This window comes from Chelonoidis abingdonii, chromosome 5 (assembly GCF_003597395.2).
Source record: "Chelonoidis abingdonii isolate Lonesome George chromosome 5, CheloAbing_2.0, whole genome shotgun sequence".
Lineage (NCBI taxonomy): Eukaryota > Metazoa > Chordata > Testudines > Testudinidae > Chelonoidis > Chelonoidis abingdonii.
This window is the reverse complement of record NC_133773.1, coordinates 98992648-99011351: the sequence shown is the minus strand read 5'-3', so window position 1 is coordinate 99011351 and position 18704 is coordinate 98992648. Positions and strand designations below refer to the sequence as shown.

The window sequence follows — 18704 nt, the reverse complement described above, 5'->3', positions numbered from 1 at the left end:
CACCCCCAACTCAATAGAAATGTTTGGAGATGAGACTGTTTGTTGTCATCAAGGCTGTAACTCCCTTACAGAAAGTAAATTAGGCTGTGATTTTCAAAGACACACAAGGAGTGACACACACAACTTCCACAGAACATAAATGGAATTTGGGCTACTTCCTATGAAAATCGCAGCCTTAATCAAAGAACCAGTTTGCAGTCAGGTTCTCCCTCTACACTTTCTTACAACATTCAGCAGGGAATAAATATAAAACATTTTATGTCATGATGAATTTTGGCTTGTACTGACCTTTGTATTGTATTTATTTGTGTTCCCCCACCCTGCTTCAAACTATAAAAACATTTAACCAAAAAGACAGCAACACAGCCCTTCATCTACTACTATATTAATATTTAGTCCAAATAGTGAATATCATTGTTTTGACACAATGACATGTTTAGACAATTGGGCAAACAATTACAGACAAACTTTTATTGTGCATTGTTATGCAACAGAACAAATGGAACGAGAGGTACATAATAATAAAACCAATATTCAAATTAGGGATAACACCTGAAATAGCAAACTCTAGTAACAAATGTTTTTTATAATTAAAAAATATTGACTTACAAAAATTGTCTAACATTTTTAAAAGAAATGTGTGTTGCCACATAGAAAACAATTCACACATCCTATAGAAATTGTCACAAAAACTTAGTCTATATTACACTATGCACTTTGTTATACAGTATCTGCTATTAGGCTACCCCTAGCTTGTATTTACTCTACACAGTACAATCATCAATAGAAAGTATTCATAGAATTAACTACACCTTAACAATAAAAATATTAGGATTAATGCGTTTTTAATCACAGTTTCTCCACAATTATTTGTCATAGAAAATAGAGCAAAGGCAGATTGGCACTAATGGGTATGCAGTACTGCTACACAACGTTTCAGAGAGGGTAGATACATGAAGGACAGCGACATTAAAGAATATATAAAACAAGGATCTATCTTCCAGAACAATTTTAGAACTATTTTCTGAGTGAGGCGACATAACTTCCTTCTGTTCCAAATTTTCCATGTACATATAGCACTATAAATTAATACAATACTTTTGAAAACACAGTGGTTTAACATGAATATGTATTTGGGCAATGGCTTATATGCTGTTACTTCTGGTCCCTAGTATTCCCTAGAATTTATTCCTCGTTTCTTGCAGATGTGTTCTCAGTAATACATGTGGATTTGCAATGCAATAAGAATATATACCTTGGACTGGTTAGAAGAAGTAGCTGTGACAGGTTATAAATGAAGCGAGTTTGGCCATGGGGACCATAGTTCATCATAAACCCAGGACAGATTTTTGTAATCTAAAACTTCAAAAAATAAAACAAACACATCTAAATTCTGTCCTCTTCACATCTGTGACTCCCGTTTGCTTCAGTGGTAGGTGCACATATGCAGCTGAGGGCAGAATTTTGGCATATATAGGTCTGATCCTGAAAACTTATTTACATAGATAAATAGTCTTTATATACATAAATCAGGCCACAAGTTTGGTTATTTTGCACAATAGGAGACAGCAGTACTGTGAAATTATACCAGCATTTTAGGGCAGAAGACTGACTACCCTAAAAATAAAGCTAGGCTCACTGGCGGCTTTAACAAAATCCCTACAGTATTAGTTGAGAGAAGCCGGCTAATGAAGCGATAGTTTTCTCTTTGTTATTCAAAGTGAAATATTTTCATTTTTAATTTCATACAATTAAACATTTGAAAGAAGCCATCACAATGTTTACGAAAATACATCATGATACATAATGTCAACAAATTTACAGTATAATGCTGACTCAGGCTGTAAATAGTCATTTACAGTATAATGCTGACATGTTTTACCAAGTAGTTCTGGCAAGTGACACCACATTAAAGACATACCTGCAAGACTTGCACTGGCTGACCAACGTACTATCTTCTACTAATTTTTTTAAAGTATAAGTTCTATAGTGAAAAGCTACAACAGAATATTTGTACTGTGGAATACACGCTGAGCTTCTTCCCAAGGAGACCTTTTGTGCCATTGATCTATAAGCAGAACCTTCTCTTGACTAGAGTAGGGAATTCTGTTTAAAAACTAATGGCATAGTCATGCCCAATGTGATTAAATTACTACTTAGTTTTTAGAAATTAAATTTGTTATTTTAAGTCAAAAAAAGATTTTAAAAATCTTTTAAAAACATTAGAAAAAATAAAATTAAGAGGTATTGGACGTTGATGGGCTTAAAGCCTATATTGTATTAGACTATATCTACAAAGGTATGTACAGAAGACTGTTTCCTGAAACACCATCCAGGTATAGCCTGTTAGTAGCTGTAAGGACAGCATGATCTTGCTCTATAGATGCACTATACTGATGATGTGCTTCTTCTCACTGACTGACAGGAGGGGCACAACATACAACAGAAACCATTCACAATGGCAGACAAAGAGGAGACAGATAAGATGAGGAAATTATCGCATGAGGAATTAGTATTTGAAAGGATGCCTCAGTACTTCACCCTTGGTCCACCAGGAGTTATATAGGAGCACCTTGGTTCAGAGGGACCCCTGGTGGTTGTTATGGAGAGTGTTGCGTCTCACTTTCCCCATCCAGTAGTCACCCGTATGGTGGGGAGAAGTGGAGAGATTAGTTGGTAAATCCTCCGTAGGCCCACATCCCTTGGTGAGGGATGGGGTGAAAAATACTTAAGAGAACAGGCAAAGATGAGGTAGAGAGAGAGGCGATCAAAGATGGAGAAGATTCACCTACCTAGAAAGAGTTCAATATGTCTGTCAAACACGAAGTGCTATCTCAGGAAAAAGCTGATTCAAGAATCCAAGAGTGATGGGGAAGACCTGACTCACCTCACGCAGGAGGACTGAAAAAATGCTGAAAATGAGAGGGGAGGGTGGTGTTTCTTTGGCGTTAAATGTTTCTAGAGTGCATCAGTTTTTCAAAACTTTCCTACAGTGACAATGTACCCTAATCCTGATATTGAAAATCTCCCGTAAATCAAATTTTTTTTACCTTGGTATCTGCGTCCAATATTGTATTCCATTGTGAATCGGCTTCATTTCTAGCACAAATATCTGTTTACAACTGTCAATCAGTCCTGGAGCCCATGCTTAAGTACCCAATAGCCAAAAGGATAAATTGGACTTTTATTATAGAATCCCTCCCTCTATGCACCATTGAGTATCTGAGTATTAGGACCAGCTCATTCCTTGAAACAGATCAGGCAATGAGCACAAAACACAAACAATAGCAGAAACAAATGCAAATGTAAACCTTTAAAGCCATAAAATATCGCTGCAAAATAAACTGTCTCCTGAAATGGAAATTCATGGTATAGCAATCTCTTTTTAAGGAAAACTGCAGTGATTAGCTCAATACTTTAGATAAACATAGTACACCTCTACCCCGAGATAACACTGTCCTCAGGAGCCAAAAAATCTTACCGTGTTATAGGTGAAACTGCATTAGATCAACTTTGCTTTGATCTGCTGGAGTGTGCAGGCTCCCCCCACCCGCCAAGCGCTGCTTTACTGAGTTATATCAGAATTTGCATTATATTAGGGTAGAGGTGTATCTATCAGTTATACAGAGAAATTTTTAATGGTTTAGAAATACCTGTTACTGTTTTGATACCTCTTAACTGAAGGATTCTGTTGCCAATGAGCACTGCCATTTTAGCAGGGAACTTTAATTTCCTGGTATTGCTGGACAAAGGAAGTATTGTTCAGGACTTGAGTACACAACATGAGATGGAATATTCCACATTTTAAGGTAACTTTTCCAATTTTTCTACACTACTTTCTAGTGAAAAATAGAAGACTACTTCCTTTGTCACAAGCCTCTCAATTTGATTCTAAACCCCATACTCAGGCAAAATGAATAGTAGTCAGGAATTTTGCTAGAGTTCAGTTCTGCCCAGGAACTCAGAACTGGGCCCAGTATCAGCCAGCAGACAAGACAGTGACTTTTTGTTTCTTTGATCATTTGATACCTTTTTAAAAAATTAACTTTTCTTTAGAACTAGATGAATGAAATTGCAGTTTTCCTTGGAAGATTCTGGGAACGGCTTGCAATTTATAGGTACCAAGGAATCTCATAGGCAGGCCTTGAAATGAATCACTTTGTTATCTGGAGCCCTAGGACAGGATGGAAAAGCTGGAATGTTTGCAGTATGAGTTCAAACATGTTTTGGATTCTTAAATGACTTCAAGGAAAGTATTTCTAGTAAAGTATCTTTTAATTAACTGGTTGCTATTGTAGTATGGATTTCCTCCATTGACATCAATCTCCAGAGCCATCTTGGATACCCCTATTGAAGATTTCTTCTTGTGAACCTTGGTCTATCCCTTCATAATATGAGTTACCATTATGAAGGAAAGTCCCCACTGCGCGTCCTTGACGAGCATGTCCTACTGCATCACTGAAAACCTTGTTTATCTGTTCTTCAGACGGCATCCACCAATCAGGGTTGGAAGTGCAATGCATCCTAATAAACTCTGTGGAAAACAGACAGTGATAAGAAACAGCTTATCTTTGTAGCATACACTGTTATTGCCCAACTAGCAAGCGCTTATAGCAAGTAATAAATAGAGTGTTATTGTGACTACTTAAACAGGACTAAAACCTTATGGGAAATGCCATGATAATGCCAGTTGAACCTATTTTATTTCTAGGCACACTCATTTCAACATATGAAATAGTGTGTGTATGTCTCTGTGTGTGTAGTTACAGAGAAATTTCTCTTGGCTGAAATAAAACAATAAATTTCAGAGATTTTTATGATATCGAATGAGCAATGCATGTATAGGTTGGTATGAAATAAGAAATGCATTTTATTTGAAACCTGTAATCCTGACACACTTTAATTTTATTGTGCTTGTATTCATGGGTCTTTATGGTCTTCTTCTGCTGCCTAGTTTAATATCTGCAGATTTCAGCAATTTATAACAATGTTTCAAACAGTATTTCAGATTGGCACCTTTTTCCTTTTTGGGCTGTCTTCATTTTAAGTTCTAAACTTATGTTGTGTGTTTCTGGATATGTCGTCGGTGTTCTAGAGACTATATTGGCAATTAAATAGCTAAATGAGACAGCAGGGACTAACTTGCCCTTTCACAGCCTAGCACTGGGTTTATCCATGCATGAGAAACCAAGTAAGCTCAAGTTGTGCCATGTTTAAGCTGGCTATTTAAATGGGTAATGCTTATGTCAAATGGCTGTTTGTCACATTCTTATTGTCAAAACTACTACTATTCCGCTTTTTTGTATATGTGAAGTATTTGATCATTAGAATTACATAAGTGGTTTTGACAGGTTTTTAACTATTAATACTAGTCAGACCTCAAAACCAGAGATACATAGACTTTAAAAAGACAAAATATAATTTTAAAAGTGGAAGCACTTCTCTTTATTTATTGGCTGCACTACATCTTAGTCAGCAGTAGACTTTTATTTATTCTCCACAATTATTTTTTTGCCTATGCAGCAGGGTATTTCTCATTTTACTTTCTAACAGTGACAAGCTATTGATACAACAGGTGGTATAAGTTAAGTTCATTACTGTCACAACATCCTGAGACCAGGGAATGCTGTTATCCTGATCTTTTGGAAAATTGGGACATATGATTTTTGCATAGCTACTCCAGCAATGTGCCTTCAAAAGTGGAATCTATTTCTGTTTTAAATTCCTCTTCCTGTAAATCTGTGCAAGCAATACTGTCCCTGAGGTCTAGTTATGCTTGCATGAGGTTTCATAAACTGGGATGTTGCTCAAGATAATGGTTACTTGTGTAGAAACAGTGCTACAGTTTAGGCCTGCTGGGCTTTTTTAAAACTTAAAGATGGTTCCAGAGATCTTTCAATAGAAGAAATAAATCTTTAAAATGTTTATAGATGTTAATGTAAGCTTTCAGTAGTTGCCACCTTCAATAGGGACAATCTTTTTAAGGAAAAATGTTATCCCCCACCCCCCGCTCTCCAAAATGTTCATCTAATCTATTTCACTAGGGCTACAAGCAGATCTATCCATTTTCTTCCTCCAAAACTCTTATTAATCTCTTTCAAGAAGCAGCATCTACATTAGACTTCTACAGAAGAGACAATCTAGAGTGTGCCATGTAATTTCAGAAGGCTACACTGCCCTATGCTACAGAATTATGGGCTAAGACTGACTGAAAATATATCTTTTTTTTCTTTTTTTGAGTGGAGGAAGAATGACAAACAAGTAATAGTTATAGAATACTACCACTTTTGTTTAGGAATAATCATTTCTTTACCCGCCACCAAAAGGAAACCCTTTAATTCCTCAAGCACTCTTCTTAGCTCTCACAGGTCCACCCTTGTGTTGTCAGTAAGGCAGGTTAGAAATGGCTCTCTGAAATCAGTCTCTCTGGCTGCAGACACATAAGTAGTTCTCACCTCTTGCCATGAACCCTGAGGGCCATTCCAACATTATGCAATGCCATGGATCACTCACACTACCTTGCTTTTAAATGGATAGGGCTAGAGAGGTTTATTTAGATCCCTGGCACTGCAGAAAGTTGCACTGCCCGTACACTGCCTGGGCAACCCAAGCTATACTAATTTATAAATCTCTACCGAGCAGTTTAACAGGTACAATGGACCCCAGTCATTTTGACCTCCTGTGCAAGATTTTAAATTATTTATGGAAATGCCATTTTTTCCACAGAGCACTACAGGGTACACACATCAATAGTACATGTCTAGTGGCTCAAAAATGATAAAAGTTACAGAGGGTGAAGTCTTGCCCATTGGCTGCCTTGGGATTGGCGGGAGTGCAGTGACAGAAGGGGTGGCCGACGGGTATGTGAGATGCCTGTTAAAGCCAATAGTTATAACTGAAGGTGGCACCACCAATGCCCCATTGTGTCTCTGTCCCTGCTCAAAATCTGGCTTGACAACTGAGGAAGGCTATAGTGGTGGTAGGGTTAGTATTACATTTCTGCTCCTGTATAAATTACCAATTGAAATTTAAGAAATCTTAGTAAAGCCTGATGCACTTCTGTTCAACTTTTAAGTCCTTAGTTTCCAGGGAACTTGACACCCTGAGTCCAGCTCCAGACCTCTCTATAGCATGCTGCATACACTGAAATGCATTTGCCCCACTTCTTTTAAGCTCTGATAATTCATTTTATTTTGTTTTAACATCGGTGAATCTTTTGTGTAGCAGAAAACACCATGCCTCGGTCTGAGCTTATGTAAAAATAATGCTTTAAATGTATTACGTGATTACGTAAGTATATCACAATTAAAAGTCTGCTCTGCCAGGCCTTGTTAGTTACTTCTAATCTAACTGGATAGAAATTCAGTCTCAAATGTAACCATTCTGCTGCTGGTATTTTCTCTTTATTTTCCTTTTCATTGCTTACTAATAAACTTCATAGATTGTATGTTGTCAATCACTTCTGAATGACTTTTTGCACATGTAGTGCTATGAAAGTTAGGTTAATTTAAAAGAATGAAATAGATATTATTTTTATGAAGTGGACACTAAGAGTAATGACAAGGGCTTTTTTTAAACCAAGCTAGTTAAAATGTTTTATGTGGACCATTATAAATGCTGACAACAAGCCTCAATAAAATATCAAAAAAACCAAAATAGGAATTGCCATAGCAGATCAGAGCAGTGGTCCAACTTGTTAGCAAGAAACCCCATAGTGAACAATTATGAAATAACTTGCCTCTGAGTTAATGTTGGCTTACATCCTTACAAATGAGGTTTATATCCCTTATAAAATTTATACACATATATTGTATAAAAATTCTATCTAATTTACATGTGGATGGTCTCTTTATCCATATAAAATGTCCAGTCCTGTTACTAAGCTCTTCACTTAAATGCTATACTGAGGCATTGAGTTTCATGGTTAATTATGTATTGTAAACGTCCTTCTGTTCTTCTATTAAAAGAGGATAAATAGGATTATTTGATTTACCTTCTCTACACCTTATCATGTAGTCTCTTATTTGACTCCTCTCTAAATTAAACAACCCCAGTCTCTTCAATTTCCCCTCTCCTGGATGTTTTTCCATGTCTCTAACCACTTTTGTCATCTGTCTCGAAAACACTCTTTATTTGCTGCAGTAAGCTGAAAGCTTATATTGAGCCAGAGCCAATGTGGTGAAATGAGATCACATATGGTGGACACTGAGCGAAAAGATGCAGTACCTCTGAGACATGTTACTTTTACTGGATCCAGAGGACGTCTTTCAGGACCTGTCTCTCCTGACTGCACTGACCTTTTCCTTTTTCCAAGGCCGCATGAGTACTTAAGCTCATCAGTTGTGAAAACAAATCTGATGAGATATCGAAGTAGCCGCCTTCCATCTTTCTTTGAAGAATTTACAGCCTCATCCCACTGTTTACTAGTGATGTAGACAGGATAGTTGTTCAGCAACTGCTTGCTTCCCTGGAAAAGTTAAATATTTCTATTATTTATTTTACAAGGCAAATAAGTAAAGACTATGTCGGTTGCAAAGAAAAATGTTTTTAACTAGCTCAGATGCTGACAATAAGATACGTACAGAAGTGAACAATTGCTCATACTGAGAATGGGGACTTTTAAAATTACACTTGCATTTTCTATAACAAAACCCAGTGAGTTATGATAAATGCTTTTTGAGAGAGAGCTATTTATATCTTGAACTTTAAAAGGTAAGCTAAAAAGTGTGAAGATCCACCAATAGGGGATATATTTAAATATAACCTTTCCTTCTTAATCTATTAAAATGTGCAAAAAAGTTTTTGAAGAGTGTGATCAAACAGGTCTCTTTATGGCAGTTGACAGTTCACTACTGCAGAAGTGAATTTTTACAGTCTATTTTTATAATAAATGTATTACTTTTTGTTGAACACACCTAAAACTTGACAGCAGTTGTGTTACTGTGAAAAATATAAAGAAAAGAAATAAACCTGAACTATAAAAAAAACTAAAAGCTTCATTACTATTAATGAATGCCACATTAACTCGAATTATAGCTTTACACAAATGCCACTATGTCAACAGGAAACAAATCTTACTTTTAGCCTTCATAATTTATGTGTGCTTTAAAATTCCAATTCTAAATAGATGCAGAGGGACTAATTATGGGAATTTCTGTAATCCATACAATATTTATAAGCCAACTTTGGTCAATTGCACCAAAACAAATTTACTTTAGTTCTTGTTGCCTGTAAAATTCTACAGCATAGGACAAATTAATTAACCTAAGATCTCAGTTTTAATTTACTTGTTCAAAAGTAATTAAGGTATTTAAAGAACAATTTCCTAGAGACTCATTCACTTTTACCGCTACATACATTTATTGCAACTTATAAATCTAGCAGTGTTTCACCAAATTAGGCCGGCTTCATAAAAGCATTGTTACAGTAAACACTTTCAATGGGAATTCATTAAGAAAATGTGTTCACTGAAATACTACTCTCTTTTGAATTAGTGGAATCTGGGGCACTCTACTGCAGGTGTCACTTGTGGCCCCCTCTCCTAATGCAACATTATTTGTTTACAAACAGCTAGTGCACAATGTGAAGTTAAGAAAAAATAGTATAAAATTCTCTCCCCTCTCCCCAGCATTACCCACATATTTATAAGGCCTACTGGGAGATGGCTTGGGGGGCTGTGCCTCAGATACCCATTACTTTTTATTTTTTATAAGTTTGGTAAATCTGTGAAAACTCAGCAAAAGCTCAGAGTGGTCCTGGTGTATGCTCATCTGCACAAATCATAGCTTAGGGTGAGTGCCTAAAGCTTAGTTGAAAACTAACCTTGCATTTTACTAATCCTATTGCTACATGTGATGGGGTGGACTGGGCCCAGACACCCCCTGCTGGAGGCTTCAGGGGTCTACCACACTGCATTCCAGAAAGGAACTGTAGAGAAGTCCTCCAGTCTGCCTAGAGTGACTATGGGGGAAGCAGCCAATCAGGGCCCAGCAGGCTAGTATAAAAAGAGCTGCGCCGGTGTAAGTTTAGTTGCTACCTAGAGGTGCAAGAGTGTAGATGGTATTGGTAGCTGCTGAAGAAACTACAAGATCTCTGACAGAGCAGTTGCAGGGAGGGACCATGAGATCAAGAAGGAACTCTTGGGTGGCTGCTGGGACTGAGTTCAAGACTTCAGCCCTCTGGGGTTTGTTTTTGTTTTCACAGACAGACTGTGTATGACTCAGCTAAAGGGCTGAGTTGCTGAAGACATACTACAATCAGAGAGAAAAAGAGTGTAGGCATATGCACTCAGCCAGGGGCTGCTCTCCGGAGGTGGGTGCCACCCTGTTACACTATTTCTGGTCAGGGATCTCTGCATCATATTGCAGCAGCCTGTATTAACTTATGCCACCTGCAAATTGCTCTGAGGGGCTGATATCATAGTCAAGGAGCACTGTGGTGCAAGGGCATCCTGGCCACAACCTCTGTTCCCAAGCTTCACTCCCTTTCCTCTGCTATGTTGGCAGTAGGGAGGGGGAATGGTCTAAGATTCCATGTGTGAACTCTGTGTAACCAGAGGATCACTTATGCTGAGATGATCCTTCCTGGGCCAGTTTCACCACTGAGTGGCCACAGGAGTCTCTGACCCACAGTTTTTATCAGTAACTTGCTCATAATCCTTCATGTATAAAGCAAGTTATCCTCCATTTCTAGGCTATTGGAATTTACTTGTTAAACTATTAGGTGTATATAAAAAATTCTGATAAACTGGGAAGAAAATAAACAATAGGTGTCTATACTAGCAAAACATACAAACTCCAAGTATGACCTTTGAACCAGTGCAGTGCCAGTTAGGACTGTGGTCTTGTCATCTCTCTCAAGCTAAGCAAGATCAGGCCTGGTTAGTAATTGGATGTGATCCCACTACGTTCACTGTGGATTAAACGTTTTGCTGACTTGGGGCCTCATTAAGTAGCAAATTGCCCCGAAAAGTTAGCGTGGAGTGGAAAGCATTGTGCTGACAGAAGTGCAGTCTTTTTATTGCAATGTAAAAAGGCCCTGACTGCATGTGGTCATCTAAGACCTCATGACACTGTACTTGAGAAACTGTGTTAAACTTGACTTAATTCCAACTATATCCCCTCCCTCTTGAAACTACAGTGTGTTAGAGTATTTTTCTTCAGTGCCTGTCTAAAGGGGTTGTAGTATTGAGGTGCTCTGTTAAACAGTTGCTATATCCTAATCCAGATGATAGCTACATTAATTCCTGTGTATTTAAAACACTTTGGGGCAAAGGACTCTTGATAAATGTAAGCTGCATTTTGGAGCATCTGACAGTAGTGAAAACAAACTAACTAAAAAACAACATCCTAAAGAAATACAGTATAACAAACGTATACTGGAGGAAAGATTCAGAATACAAATAAGTTCATGCTTATGCCTATACATGAGTAAACTTATGAATAAAAGATTAAACTCTTCATATTTTTTTAATTCAGTCAAAAATCCTCTCCCATCATAACAAATTATCCCCAATGGATAGTTACAGAACAACCAGTTTTTACAGTGGCTTCAAAACTCCGGTTAAGCAAAAAAAGGGAGAGAGAAAGGAAAATGAGAGCTTGGAATTCTTACTGTGAACAATCTCTGATAAATGCGGGTTTCAGTAAAATCAAACCACTAGGAATAAAATAAGGTGAGAAATAAAATGACATCACTCTTGGGGGCAGATCCTCTGATAGTGAAAACTGCCATAGGTCCACTTAAGTCAGTTTGGACCAGCTGAGCATCCACTCCTTGCACTGTATCGTCCATGTATATGGGAGAAAGCAAAGTCTGAACGGCAGAAGCTCGGAATAACTACACATCTTTCCTCTAAGTTGCATGTGTGGTGGACAGTTGGTGGAGGTGTTTGAAAATATTTACAGGAAGAGAGAGCTGTCAACTTCAGATCTGGGCATTCTAAAAAGGTTTACACACCAAAAGCCATCTTTCCCAGATGTGTTCTTTCTACGTCTGGGTTGAAGCATTTTGGGGGGGCAATATTAGGGAAAATTGCTCTAGAGCTGATACACAAGCCATATTTATTCTTTGGATAAGTGGAGGTTTTAGTCTCCAGGGCTTTCAATACAGTATGTTTCAGCAACAAAAAACTTTCTCCCCTCACCCCCAACTCAGTGACAAGCATTTATAATGTCCATCTTTTTGTTTTGAATCTATCAGAAACATTAGAGACACTCTAGAGAACAAAGTCTGTAATGTGGGATTGTTTGAGATATGAAGGAAGTCTTATTACCACATTTCAATTTCAACCGTCTTAAGTCTGACTTTAATGGAGATGTCTCTGCCTGAGGAAAGATCGGAGAAAAACAGTCCATTATGTTACAAGTATAGTGTGTATGGGGGGAAGGGAACATGACTGGATGGAGCAATTTTGGATTAAATTAGTAGTGGCACTATTCCATTATTTTTAGTGTTATGTAAATCCAATAACTTGCTGCATGTTGGAAATGAGTTTAATGCTAGATTTTTATACATATTTTTACTAGTACATATAGTCTTCCGGTACCTACTGATTTATTGACCTATACATTTCTTTTGAATGAAATTTCAAATGTAAGTATATATAGCTCATGTTCATCATATACTACCTCTGTTGGATGGTCTGTTGGCTGAGGTATCATAAGTTGGTTGTGATGCTGAAGTACAGTCTTCAAATAATCTAAAACAGTCTGGCAGGGCACTGCATGAAACAAATTGCAATTACTATAAATTAGCTGTCTAGCACAAAATAAAACGTTAAGCTTAAGTCAAGCAGTGGTTTCTGATATCTGTTGTGAATGCCTATAAGATTTATTTACAATTGGAAATGCCCATCCTTTTGGTTTGAGCAGACACTTCATTTAATAAATATATAACAGCTGATGTATTTTTGTGTGTGTGTGTGTTGAGGTATCAGGATTCTTCTATTTCTGCCCACTACTTTTCAAAGGTTTTCCATTTAAATAATATAATGCTTACAAATCTGAATTAAGTCAGCAACAATGACAATGAAAAAAATCTCTGCACCCTGTAAACAGCTCAAACCACATAAGGAAGAAAACATTTCTTGGACTTAAATCATACATTCAGTATTAACATGTAAACATGCTGGAATGTGTCTGAAACTGCAGACTGATTACAGTATGCACATTTAATAATACATAAACTTTGGTTTATTTTCTTTCCTAAATTTGTCACAATACCAGGTATTATGGAAACAGTCTGATGGCTCTTTCCTCCCTTCCCTCCCCCACCAAACACTCTCATCCATTTCAGTTGTGGTATCACCATCCTGTTCTCTTCTCGTGAGGTGATGGGTTAATTAGGTCTGATTCAATTATAGGTCTCTCTTTAGCAGATTCTGCCACATCCCTGATTAACTCTGAAGTATTTTTGAGATACAATGCTTTATTCCTGAGCCTGAATCATTGTAGGAGAATTAAACTAATACATTATGCTTGACTTTTGTAACACTAAATAAATACATACCATTTTGTATGTATCAGTTTTGTAGGGGTTGTTCTTATAACAGTGGTAAAATACTTAAAGGTCTTAGTAGCTTTGGCTAATGGTCCCGGGCAAGATTTTCAGAAGTTACTAGTAATTTTGTATGGCTCTATTTTTGGTTGTCCAACCTGAGAAACCTAAAAGTGTGCTCAGCACTTTCTTAGAATCAGGTTCTTTCAAGTTGTCGCAAGCGAGACACTCCAGAACTGAAGCTTTGATGTCATTGTTCATTCCTGAAAATCTTGGTGCCAGTTTGTCGTCTCTGTGGGTTTTGACCTTCTGAAGGAAGACACAATCGTACTTTGTGTTGGGTTTCTTAGAGCCCCTGGTAAACTTACTCAAGCTTCAATTTGTCTTACCTTCCTCATATTTTCTTATAAAGTTATGTGAGATAGTGGCAACTTAGAAAGCTAGCTTTCTATCAGCTCAGTTTCTCAGGGGACTTCACTACTTGCTGTTAGCACATCAGTGTAGTACCTCAGAAGGGAGTGTGGTGACTACAGAGCAATATTGTTGAAGTAATTGAACAAGAGAAGGTGGATGATTATTTATGAGGAAATTTCTACTTGTCCATTCTTGCTAGTTACCAAGATATTTGTAAGAAATTAAAGTAACTACATGACACTTAGTTGACATGCAAATAATTTTGTGAAATTCCTTCAACTTTGGTAATACGCTGAATGCCCCCACCATAGCTATACTCCAAAGGGCCATGGAGAATATTAATTTTATCAACTGTGCTGAATGACCACCTCAGTCTAGCTACTGAATGTAACATATTGATGAAATTGAGAAAAAATTGTTACAAAAATCTGTAGTTCATCTTTAAATGCACTCTAAATATTCCACTCATCACCTCAGAACTGAACAAAGAAGTCTGATGGTAACTTGAGAGAATTATGAGGCACTGGATATCTGGAGGAGAAAGTGGTAAAGAAGGTTTATTTTTGTGTATGGGAAGGTTATGGGGGGGAGGGAAAACGATCTAGCGTGCCTGTTTTTTTAAAAGGTGGTTGGGATGCTTTGAGGAATGAGGTCATGTTTCTGGGGATCTCTCCTTACATCATTTGTCAATTCCAAACACAACCTGTTTTGCAAGGGGAAAGGGACGTTGCTGAACCTCCCCATCTGACTGGGACGAAGCACTGACTCTAGGGGAATTGGAGATGTCTGAGTTGGAGACATTGTTTGGGTACGGGTTTGATGGGCACTGTAAGGGAAGCCCTTTCTATGGGATTTTATTTTTGTTTTTACTTAGGTGAGGCTTCCAAGTTTAATGTAGCGATCTTTTGGGACTGATTTGTTTGTATTGTTAGAAGAGGTCTGGTGTTTCTTTTAGAGAAGGAGGGCGGAAGAGAGATGGTGATTTATGGAGCATTTACACTCTGCCCATGGAGTTCCCACACCCCTTTAATAGCTGATCAGGTGGTTGAGATGGCTGTGCATTGCTGCCGTAGATTGGGTAAGGAAAAAGGGAGGACTCATGTTCTCCAATCCCTGTGGGATGGGCCTGAGAAGCTGAGACAGGAGGAATCCTTTTTTAGACCAGTGTTTCTCAAATGTGGCCATCGTGGGGCCACCAGGGGCTTTTCTTGTAGCCACAGCCTCCTGGACTGTGATTGAGGGGGGTAAAGTAGCGGCACCTCCCCCTCCCTGTCACTCCTGAATGCACCATCTTGATGTTGGTTGCCGGGGCCACCAGCAGGGGTTGGGCCCTGCCCCCGCCCCCTCCTCCCCGGAGACACCAGGGGCACAACACTGGAGAAGCAGGCAATCTGTGATTTCTCCACCTTCCCAGGGGTGGTGGGGCTCAGGCTTTGGGCTTCAGCCCTGGGGTGGCAGGGTGGCAGGCTCTGGCCATGGGTCTGCAGACTCCATCCCCAGGCCCTGTCCCCTGGCCATGGGTCTTCAGGCTCCAGCCCCCTGCTGCTTCCCTACCTCCCTCAACTTCCTATCTGGGGCTTAATTTGTCCCTAGGCTTGCCAGGACTGAGTAAGTCTGCTGTGACAAGTGATACTTGTCTGTTTCTTAATATCACTTGTCACAACAGACTCACACACATCCAAATCATTGTAATTTATTTATTGCTAGCTTGTATGTATTTATTTGTTTTCCCTAAAGCTAATGAAGTATTTTAGGAACAAGTGAGAGCAGCCCCCAGCAAGAGTTGGTGGCCAGACTCTGAGGCCACCAAACATGTGTCTTGAGAACCCCTATTTTAGACAATGGCAGAGTGGATTACATTTATCTATCCCACTGGCCTTGTTTGGGGTCTCATTTAGAAGGGCAGGCTTCAGTTGATGGGAACTTACTCCTTTAGCTTGTGTTGTTCCATGCAAGCTTAGTGGCTAATAAATCCATGACATAATCCTGTATAAGGCCTGACTTAACCTGAAATCCTGGCCAGACAATGTAGCAAGGCTTGGATGGTTTAAAAAAAGTGCTCTCCAGATGGACATTTTGGTTTAGCATGAGTTGAGTGGATAAGGGAGATGCTGTATCTGTGCTACTTCCATCTGACTGCAAGCAGAAGATGTGCCTCACTCTGAAGATATTTATTTTGTATCTGTTCATTTCATGAGATTCTCAGGACAGGGTTAAATTGGGAACAGCTGTGCAGAGCTGCCCTGCTGAGTGCCCAGACAAGATTAACAAATTATCTAGACTGATGCTGAAATCACTGAGAATAACTGTCCTGGGCAACTTTAATATCCATGAAGATGACTACTTTCTGGCACTCAGGTACTATGGTGAGGGGGTCAGTGTAAATATCCAGATAAAACTCTTCACCATTGACTGCAAATTTCATGTGACTTGTCCATTGGGCCCATGATTCTCACAGAAGGTGAAAACAAGCAGGAAGAGGTCACTTATTGCTGATTGCTAGTATTTTCTAAAGGAGAAGGTAGATGCTACCTGAATTCAGATGAGTAACTGTTCGAGCCCCTGCTCAAATGACCATCTCTTGCTATGGAAGATCTTGGTAAATATTGCCCAATCTTATTTTGCAAGCTTACGGAGAAGGCGGTGTTCACAAAGCCATTGTGGCATTTGGAAGCCATGGAATTCCTTGATCCTTATAAATTAGGATTCAGGATTGGGTGGAGAATGGAGACTGAATTTATTTCTCTGGCTTATTATCCCCTAATGGCAAACAGCACGGATCAGGTGGTCCTGTTGAATCTCTTAGAGTTGTTAGCAGCGTTTGATACCATTGAGTGAATTTATGTAGAACCAGTGTGGGACCCCAGCAAGGTGGATGGGATCTCATTTGAGTTTCCATTTCTACTGATTGGAGGGAGGAAGAGAGTGTGCATGCATGTGCGGTGCTGTATGATTGAACATCTCTTCTGAGGGATCTCTGCTGAAGTTATTCAGGGTTGCATTTATGCCCGTTATTTAATATATATGTAAGGCTATGGAGGCAGCCAATGAACTCATTTGGACTGTGGTGTTATCAGTAGGCTGATAACATGCAGCTCTATAGCTTTTTAATCAAACTCAGCTGATGTTATGCTGGTGCTTTCCCATTACCTGCCAGAAATATGAAAGCAAGTGGCTGAAGCTCATGTTTATAAACACACAACAATTCTTCATTTTTCATAAAGGTGGAACTGCTTTTGGTCCCAAATTGGATGTTAATATTGTTAAAATGGTTGGGGCATATTATAACTACAAAAAACACCATATACCTTGCTGGTATTGTGAGACAAACAGCCTTTTGCTTCCCTGACTTCTCAACTGCCAGATTCCTTGCTTAGTTATGCTGGTTCAGAAGGCAAAGTCTCACATGTTAACAAAGCTCTAAAAAGCACAAATAGGGCAGTGGAAACATCAACATTCAAAGCTCTAGTTTTGCATCCACAGTTCAATTTTAAGTTATCAGGGCATTCTTTTATGACTCTAATGGTGTGACTTTAAGAATAAACACTCCCTTTGCTGAAAGTGGAGCCATTTTCTCTAAACTCTCCACACCAAGAGTTACTTTACTAAGACTTTGGGTTTGTGAGTGTAGAGAGTCATTTAAATCGGTCTAATTAAAAATAATTAGATCTCTGGGAGTTAACAAGGTCATAAAGGTCAGATCTCTAGGTTTTCGGGCTTAAGAAACTATCCACTATGAATGATGGATTAACAGCAGGGATCCCTGCTTACTATACCCAGCGGGAGAGAAGCTACCATAGAAGCAACAGTTGGTTGCCATGATTTAACATCTGCAGTAAATACGTGGGTTGGGATGAATTCCCATTTAAAGGAGCCACTGGGAGTCTGCTAGCTTCTGCAATCTCGTAATTCTAATTTTCTTGCTCATTAGGAAGATGAAAGATCAACTGTCTTTATTCACCAGCTTGATTTAATGTACAACGTCAATGATATGGAGGAAGTCCTAAAGGTGGCAAGGCTACCTGGAGAAATAAACTCTCAGGTAAATATCAGACTTCTTCCTATGGCCCAGAGCTAGTAAAAAAGCAGAAGGGTTTTTGAAGAAACTAAATGTAAATTGAGAGAACTGGGTCATAGATAAATTTTAGAATATTCAGCAAAACTCACAGGATGACTGACAAGTAGACAAGCTCTGTGGAAACAAGACAAGCATAAGGTGATGTTGGAACTTCACTGTTTGTTGATCAAAGTAATAAGACTTTGCAGCGACTCTAAGGAACTAGCTGTATTACAGTTTGCTTTCTTGTGTTGTACAAAATATGTTTGGGGGCGCTGCTTTTGATGGTGTTGACTATGTTGTTTTCACATTTCTAAAAGAGTAATTGGCTGGGCCATTGACCACAGAATAAGAGTAATTGGGGAAAAAAAACTACTCTAAAAGGACTTTGTGCACACATGCACATATACACATCATTTATGCCTATTAGTGTTCAGCACTGTAATATTCATGGTAGCTGAAACATTTAACTGGCGTTCCTCTGCCATTCAGGTGGAAATGATGTCTGGCATTATTGCCATTTTATGCCTCCCTTCATATGGTACGGTCTATCTTTAAATACTCCAGACAAAAAAATCAACAGTACCTTCTTTTAGGTCTTATCCCTAAAGGAGATTTCTCTATTCCATCTCTGGATTTGAATGCATTTTGCAAGTGACCGATGTCCTTGTTTGCTGGACCTTGAGAGAGTCTTCATTTTAAAACATGTTAAGTTCATTTTGGGGTATGTCTGAAC

General features: G+C 38.6%; 1 protein-coding gene across 3 annotated transcripts in view; it reads right to left on the bottom strand.

Annotated features, from left to right (window-relative positions):
* Positions 1–369: 369 nt before the first annotated feature.
* BEND4 (BEN domain containing 4) overlaps positions 370–18704 on the bottom strand; it is a 35827-nt gene continuing 17492 nt past the window's right edge. For 2 of the 3 annotated variants that reach the window (XM_075066495.1, XM_032764994.2), the window contains 3 exons: positions 12630–12721; positions 8298–8467; positions 370–4534 (listed from right to left, as the gene is read on the bottom strand). In XM_075066495.1, coding sequence (XP_074922596.1) covers positions 4525–4534; positions 8298–8467; positions 12630–12721 — 272 coding nt within the window. In that variant the 3' untranslated portion in view covers positions 370–4524. Of the gene's footprint in view, positions 4535–8226; positions 8468–12629; positions 12722–18704 lie in introns of all 3 variants that reach the window. The other variant, XM_032764993.2, reaches the window with a different exon arrangement.